General features: G+C 35.8%; 1 protein-coding gene across 1 annotated transcript; it reads right to left on the bottom strand.

Annotated features, from left to right (window-relative positions):
• Nucleotides 1–2,398: 2,398 nt before the first annotated feature.
• On the bottom strand, nucleotides 2,399–6,200 carry LOC128026914 (NK1 transcription factor-related protein 1-like). Its single transcript, XM_052614185.1, has 2 exons — nucleotides 5,656–6,200; nucleotides 2,399–3,636 (listed from the first exon to the last, which is right to left on the bottom strand). Exons 1-2 carry the CDS (start codon nucleotides 6,059–6,061, stop codon nucleotides 2,921–2,923), a joined length of 1,122 nt encoding a protein of 373 aa, XP_052470145.1. The 5' UTR covers nucleotides 6,062–6,200; the 3' UTR covers nucleotides 2,399–2,920.
• Between the last annotated feature and the right edge of the window lie 2,580 nt (nucleotides 6,201–8,780).

Below are 8,780 nucleotides of genomic sequence, written 5' to 3'. Positions count from 1 at the left end.
TTTATAATTCATGACAGAAAACATTTTGTAACATGATTTTGATGTGCCATTTACATGGTAATGCAATGTCTGATTTTAAAATGGGTTTTGAAGGATGAATTTTGAGATTTTATGTTTTCAAGTGATATATAACTTCTGATGATTTCTAAAATGTGATAGAGAAAAAGGCAACGAGGAAGTCTTTTTTTTAAACAAAGGTCAAAGCTCCTTTTGTAATGTAGATTTCTGAGGGTGCACTCTTGTCATAAATTCATCTATTACTTCTCCTACATAATTTTTAACGAAGAATATTGGTAAAATATATATTTGGGAGTCTTAGACCTTTCCAACGATATATAGTTTGTCAAGATTAGATTAGATTTGATTGTAATATAGTATAGTCAACGTAGGCGTCCCGTATACGGGACGGGGTGACATTTAACAGGTTAAATAAATATGTTGTCAGTGTAAGTCTTATTTGAATGTTAATATAGAGTACATTTCTGTTATCATTTTATAAGACATGACTTCATTAATTTAAGGGGTTTCTGTGTGAAGATTAAAAATACCACAGCAACATTTGAAAGCAAAGGGCAAGTCAGGATTAAAAAAAAAATAATACATTTCAAGACTTAAAATAAAATGTCAATAGGCTTGCAGTTTACCTTAATCGATTAGGCCCTCTGGAACAGTAAGCACACATCTTTTTATTAATATAATTTGTGTAGCAATTATATTAAAACAGCTTTTCATTACAACAAATAAAGAAAGGCTTACATTTTTAAATGAGGCGAAGTTAACATGATACTGTATATTGAAAAAAATATATATATATATAATATGTTAACATATTATATACATAGAGAGAGAGAGAGAGAGAGAGTGAGGGAGGTAGAGAGAGCATTGCTAATGAAACAAGTAAGCAATGCTTTTCAACCAGCCTACAGCCAAGTTGTTAATTGACAAAGTGATTTCGCTGTTAAAGAATTAGTGTAAATTGACATTGGTCTAACTCGAGGGGTCTGACTCCAAAAAAATAATCCTTTTGTTTATGGATTCGCTTGGGATTCCTCACACTGGTAGGACGCTATGGCAGTAGCCATAAAAAAATTATGCTTTTGAAATCAAACTTTGAAAACTATTAAAGAAATCTACATATCCAAACGAACGGCGAATATTATTTTCATCGGACAAAAATAATAGTTTATTAAAAAAAAGATAGTCACGGTTCTGTCTTTTCATACGTGTGCAATATAACATCTATAATTTCCCCCTTACGAAAATGTGTTATTCACTAGCAAAATTGGCGGGGGGAAAGACAATGTGATTTAAATAGTAGCCTATTTAAAGTATTTCATGTATTCTTACTGTAAAAATACGAACAATAATTCACAATTAATATGCTTTAAATGTGAAATGTAGCTTTTGCACCCATATCATTGTTTATCATATGTCTAGCCACGAAACAAGATCATATGCTGGCATGCAGGAAACGAATTTAGCAACTGGTTTAAAATATTTAACACAACCCTCTTTTTGAAAAAAAACAAACAAACAAAAAAACAATGGCTAACATTATTCTCCCTTTGAATTTCGAGTAAAGGTTTGCTTGTATAATATGGGTTTAATGTAATATTTTATGCATGTCAAAGATTAAGCAGAATAACTATAAAGCATGCATTAATAACAATCGCACCAGCAAGGCTGAAATTCATGCGTATTTTTGCAGCATTATACTAATTCGTCTTTAGGAGGTGGACCCCTGATTATAACTTAATATTAATAGTAGTCTACTTAATAGTAGCCTACTTGAAGTACACAAATTTCCGAAACGAATCCCGTCTTGAACATCACCGTCATTACTTTCACTAGCAAACGCAAATATAATAAAAGTCAAAAAGCATTGAACGAACAAAACTTTAAATTGCAATCGAAATATTTTAAAAGCATACTTTTCAGCTGCCTTTCAGTTGTCCTCAGCTGACATTCACTTTAATACTTAATTTTAATGCCTATCTTATTTTAAATATTTAAAAATGATAATATTTTCCGCATGATATATTCGTATAACATATAGGTAAATAAGTAATGTTCAAGTAAATTAAAGCAACAATAGTCTATTTCATTACACACAAGGATTTCAAAACGTCGGTAAAAAGGACGTGTAATGCAAAGTAAATGATTACCAACAGAACACCTGTTCGCGCTTCATTGCACGAAATTGACCGCGATTAATTCCAGTTTTTCGTCAAAGGAAAAGCAGTTTCTCAGTTTATACAATTCAACTTCAAATCAGGCATTAGCATAGAGTGCAAGATCTTGTAAAACGTGGTTTTAAATTTAGTTCACAAAGCCAGGCTTATGCCAACGAAATGTTCTTTGTCAGCTGTCATTTTATTTCAACCAATTAATTGTGAGACAAACAATTAAATAATAGCATAGTCTATGCAACGTCAAAATTAAATAATATGGCCCACAAAAAAAGGGGAAAAAAAGAGAAAGAATAATAAAATAAAAAACCTTTTCATTAGGCTTATGTTTACACGATTTTAGTCCAATCTTATTCTTTGTTTCAGTACATATTATTTAATTCCCTACTACATTTGCATTCAAAGTTAATGTCTAAACACATTTCATAATAACTGAATATATACAGTTTGACCGTGAGAAATATTCACATTTTATCAAAATATGAAGCATATTGATATTAAATCAAAATTTTAGCACGAATTGCCGGACATGAGAAGATGATTCCTAAACTCGATTGGCGACTTGCCACAGTGCAGAATGGTTGCTACATCTCAGTTTTTAAGACAAACCGATCAAATGTCTTTGCAGGTGTGTGACAGCATAGTGCTTCAAGTTAAAAATGTTCTGTACCGGATTTGAACGGACACTCTGTTTCTTCCGATCCAGGACCAGATCTCCTAAAGATGATTTCTTATAAGTGCGGCGCGTAAAATGTGGGAGCTCCGTAAGTCTGAGAGCCGAGCATGAAGGGTGACAGTACCGCGTGACCCGGCAGAAAGGGTAACTGAGTGGTGCAGACGAGTCCTCCTGGCGTGTGACCCGGATAGCTGGTGTGCATGGACAGATGACCGCTCATAGGTGGAGACGGGCTCAGAGGACTCAAGCTGCCCAGTACGTTGCTCGGTCCGTTCGGTCCTCCTCCGTTCCCGCTGGTCGGTGCGCTCGTGTCCGCCCCTGGGTTCTGTTTCTTCCACTTGGTCCGGCGGTTCTGAAACCATATTTTCACCTGAGTCTCTGTCAAGCTTAAAGACAGCGCCAGGTTGAGGCGTTCGCACACGGACAGGTATCGCGTCGACTTAAATTTGTTCTCCAGAGCCACCAGCTGCTCGTATGTGAACGCAGTCCGGGCCCTTCTGGGTTTGCCAGACTTTGAGTCTGAACCGGAGCGCTTACGTTTGGGTTTGACCGAGTGATTTTGTCCGTTTGGTGAGGACTGTTGTGTCTGCTGTCCATCTGGACTTTTATTAAGTGAGTCGTCGTCCTCATGCTGCCCAAACTCTGCGTCGTTGTTTCCATTCAGGGCGCTGCTCTCATCACTACACAGATCCTCCTGCAGCTCGCAGTCGGACTGATTCCCTCGGGTAAAATCAGTCTCACATTCATCTGATCGGAACACAAATCCGTCTTCTGTAGAAACACAAAACACTGGCGTCAAAAGTCAGCTTTAAACCTCCGTCTACAAATTACCTGAATACACAGGTGAACATAGTTTAACACACGCTGGTATGAGTTTGATAGCACCGATGAGAGAGAAAAGCATTTTAGTAAGTAAATTCAGTTGTTTCTTACTCTACATTTGCTATATTTTTCTATTTTTTAAATACAACCCCTTAATTTTCTAATTTAAACATTTCATTTAATGTGATTTCGACTGGTAAGGCAGAAATTATTTTCTACTTTAATTTTCTGAAATAAACTATAGCACATGCCTATGTTATAGCATTTTGTTTAGCTTAATAGATTAAACTTTAAGCCCTTAAAATGTATATATATATATATATATATATATATATATATATATATATATATATAATATTTTTGCACACTTTAACTGATATTCTTGTTCTAGTCGATTTTTCCACCTCTTTATATAAAGTGGGGACAGAGTAGATGGCACTTCTTTTGGCGTGTCAATTCGTCTTGACATCTTAAATCACTGCACGGTCGTCTAATCGATAACTCTCAATTTACTTATCCATTTAAAGCGGCTGTTAAAAACAGCACAAACCTTATCAAATTATTGCAGCCTACAATTACTGTTTATTGAAAATTGCTTTCGCGCGCTGCCTCCAATCAATCATAGAGGTTGACACGTATTTGTCCTTGCAAATGCAGGCACAGAAGATAAGATGATCCCAATGAAGTCCGCGCTTTCTGTTTTCACCAATTAGGTTCGAGACAAAGCACTAATATATCTAAAAAGAAAAAAAAAATAAATAAATAAAAAAATTAAAAAAAGAAGGAAAGAAAGAAAACAATTAAACCAAAGTGTTTCAATTGTGTTTAATTTAACGCAACTTGCTGCGTAAAGACGCTGACAATATGGAGGATTTGCTCCAGACTGGTCGATATCCTATTATAGAAATAAGTATATCTCTTTCAGGCAGCTTGCAAACTCTCTCAACATTTAAATTATAGGACCAAAATTCGGATAATTACAAGATTAAAATCTTTTATACTTATTAAAAGCGACATCGATCATTGATCTAAAAAAAAAAAAAAGTGTAGAAGGAGCTCGCACTTTTAGTGCTCTGTATCAGTGACCGTAGTGCTCCAAAGTCTTTTTTTCCCCCAAATTCTTAAACACATATTTGAATATTTGTTTTTATGTATTCACCTCACAGACATACACACACACAATTAAAATGCCAAGTGACATACATTTTAAAATAAGTTTCTATCAGTCTCAAGAATAACTGTAAAAGTAATATCTATTAGAAGAATAATGATGGATTATTATTTTAATAATCATTTTATTTCACTCCACAACCACTCAACCACAAAATACTTAACATGTCCATTTACAATGATTTTAATGATGAAAAAACCCTGATACAATTCCTTCTATAAATAAACGTTAGTTTAAGTCCATCTTCATAGCTCTTCCAGGTGCAGAAGAATGGTTTAAGGTCTATTTGTATTTGTTAACAATAAATAAAATTTTTTTGTTATAAAACTTGCGTTTTCTTATAATTAACACCCTAAGCAACAAAACAGCTCTGCATATGGGGATGTTAATTAGTGTCCTGCAATGACATGTTAAACTCTATCGAAAACTATTTTAAACGTTATTGATATACATTTATGTTTAATTACTTAGGCCTAAATATTCGTACTTTTATAATTTTTTTTGATACACTACAGTATCAATGTAAGCGAAACGTGAAAAAAGGTTAATTATAATCGTTAGGGTTAGGTGACCAATCACAGCAACTAAAACACAGCCTTTTTACTCCCTTATACATGTACATTTTGCATTAAGATTTATAAAGATTAACACACACACGCTTTCCATTATATGATTTTAACTTGGCCTACAATGTTGATGTTGAAAAAAAAGCATGCCAATGTTATTTGTAAACTATGTGCTTTCACTCTGTCATGCTAAACATCATTTTAAACATAGCCTAAACAATGGTAACTTACTTAAAATTCCTGTTTTTTTACACTCGTAGTCCTCTTGATAAGACTTGTGGTCGATCGTGTGATTTGAGTCGTCGTTTCTGTTTTCCGCACCAAACGTGAAATCACAACCTGTCCTGTTAGGTGTTTGCCTCTTACTAGTAAATTTATTGGGGTCCAAAATGTCCAAAACAGAGAACGAGGTTGTCCTATGGACGGCAGGAGGCGCGCCCGCGGGTGCGGGCTCGTGTCTCGGTGAGGATTCTCGACTCTCCGCCGGTAAAGCATCTCTCCCTCCGGCGCAGTTAAACACTGGCAATTCTCCGGACGCGAGCCGCTTGTCGTCCATGCCGTCTAGAGGAGCGACCACGATCACGCCGACAGCGGCAGGTAGGATGGATTCGCCAACCTGCACTTTATCCCGGTTCATAGCTCTCCAGAGGGCAGCACAGCTGACTTCTGTTGTTTTTCGCCGTTCTTTATTCAACAGGACACATACTGGTGAAAAGACATCAAATAAGTGCAGTCTGCTACTTAATGATTCTGGTCAGAAGTTGAGCCAGCCGGTCTCTGGATGGTGATGCTGATCTCCCCTTGCTCAGGTCCTTTTTGGGTTTGAACCGTCCCCTCGGGACACCCCGTCGTTTATGTCATTCACACACACACACACACACACACGCTCAGCTGGCTGCCCTCCCCTTTACACAGCTCTGATCATCGCCAAAACTTGGAAACATGCCGTGACTTATTTATGTATTCATATTCCACTGTGAGTGGTAATTGGCTACAAATTAATCCCCTGCCTCTAATAGCCTATTATCTCCTTCTGAGTATGAGGAAAACCAGAGGAGAGTGAGCTATGATGTGGCCTCTGATATACACGGCTGTCAACTCACACCCAACGTGAGAGCACTGGACTGAAAACACACTAAAGAGGCTTATTTTTCCTTAATTTCTCCCTCCCATCTCCTGCACTGGTTGAAGGTTACGATAATCATTGTTTCCAGAGAAATTAATGAGAAAATGGGCCACTTGAAAGCAGCGATTTCTTGTAGTGATTTGCTGTGTCTTTTTCATTTGATGACAAAACAGAAACACGTAGAAGCGATTTTATATATATATACATACATTTTCCCCCTTTTGTTTGGTTCAGATGGGCAACACGGACAAGTCAGATCTTTGCAATTATCAAAGGCAATGATCCTTTATATGCAAGAAATTAAAAGTTGCACAAAATGGTTAAAACAATCAGCTGTAAGGATGAACATGATTATCCCATCAAGACTGGACCCATGGGAGTCATGATTTAAGCTCTTACAAAGAGGCCGCAGCATCATGGGCCATGACATTCAACTTTTAATCTGATCTATCCAGGGGCCAAATAATAGCCATTATAATAGGCTTTCCCATGAGTGTTTTTCAATTTTGTAGCCAAAATTTGCACATACTTCTGTACAGACTAGCATCCTAATTTTAATAAACTGATTAAATTATGCATTATGTAAATGACACTTTACAGCACAAAACCTTGCATTTGCAACTTGATTATGCCCTATATGTTTAACCATGAAAGCACAATTTGTCTATCCATGTAAACAGATAATTGGCTGTTGAGTCAGCCAGGCTGTTTTGCTAGCTGATTGGGGAATTGCTGTAATTAGGAAATTCTCCCAGTAGCAAACTGAATGATTTTGTCAATTTAATCATATTATGCACAATAATTTGCATGTTAATTGTCCTATTCACAGAACCCCAAGTCTGCATACATGAAACAGGTCGAACCAAATTCCTTTTTTATTACAGCCTAGATCATGTGAGAAAATCATTGACAATAAAATATTCATTATTGAGAATTTAATAACTAAGACACCCCTACAACAGCGTACTAAATCAATGTGCATGAGCACAAATCAGTTACATATTCCAGACCGTTTGACCAGATAATAATAAAATAAATCACAAGTCTCTGTTGCTTTAAATGCATAAAACAATATCAAAAGCTAAAACTGACAAGGGAAGCTGGGGTAGATCAAAAATATTTAAGATACTAAATTCAGTTTTTCCCCAGCTCTAAATAACAGTCAACTTAAAATAAAAAGCAGTAATAATACCCCCCCCCCTTTTTTTTTTTCTGCTGGGACAGCATGACTTTTCAGTCAGTTTACACAATATAAAATATTGAGCTCTGAGAGAAAAGACAGCTTTAGTCAAAGCGTCAGAAGAAATCTAATGATTTTAAATGAGCACAGAGTAGTAAAAGCCTGACAGTTTTTCCATCACAACAGCAGATGATGGTTAAAACGACTAGAAATCAATATTCTGACCGGGTGTCTCCCACTGATAAGAGGTGCCAAGACAATGTTGACTATTAAATTCGACAGCTTGAGATATTACACTATTACTTATGCTGTTTTTAATAATATATAATATTTGGGCTATAATTAATTAATTATATGGATCAGATAATATCTCGGTCTGGGATAAGGTAGAGGGGGTCTATTAAGGCTGGTAATGAGAAAGGAGAATTCCAATCTTAGCGTTGAGGGTTTGTGAATGGACAAATATACAGCCGACTGATTCAAACACAGTGGAGAGAAAGAGAGAGTAAAGACAAGGGGTAGAAATAAAGAGAGAATTAATAAATAACAACTGAGGTTTAATAGCTACTCTTATAAAAATTGTGGTGCATTCACGTTTTTTTAAACCGCAAACAAACAAAGAAACAAACAAAAAACAAAACAAAACAAAAATTACATTTACATTACAACCATGATGATGAGTGCATATTCTCATTTTATAAGCACATTTCCCATGATCTTGTGATCTACTGTATTAGCTCTTATTGTGAAAAGCTGTATAAGTGTAAAAAAAAAAAAAGTGGGTGGTTATGATTTCTACCAATATTTTTTCCTAAACTCTAAATGATAATTAACACAGGAGACATGGAGACATCTGCTAGTAGCACGTACTGTAGCTGCTGATATGCGTTATACTAAAACTGATCAAAGGGGGTGCGCTTCTCTTTAATCTCGCAATTTATAGTCAGAATGCATAGAAGAGAATCTGGACACTCCACATAAATTACAATAAAATACATTTCTGGAGTTACGTATTAGCAGTATAAACCAAAAACTATAAATCTGAAAGCA

Source organism: Carassius gibelio, chromosome A14, assembly GCF_023724105.1.
Source record: "Carassius gibelio isolate Cgi1373 ecotype wild population from Czech Republic chromosome A14, carGib1.2-hapl.c, whole genome shotgun sequence".
NCBI lineage: Eukaryota > Metazoa > Chordata > Actinopteri > Cypriniformes > Cyprinidae > Carassius > Carassius gibelio.
This window is presented reverse-complemented; position numbering and strand designations above follow the sequence as displayed.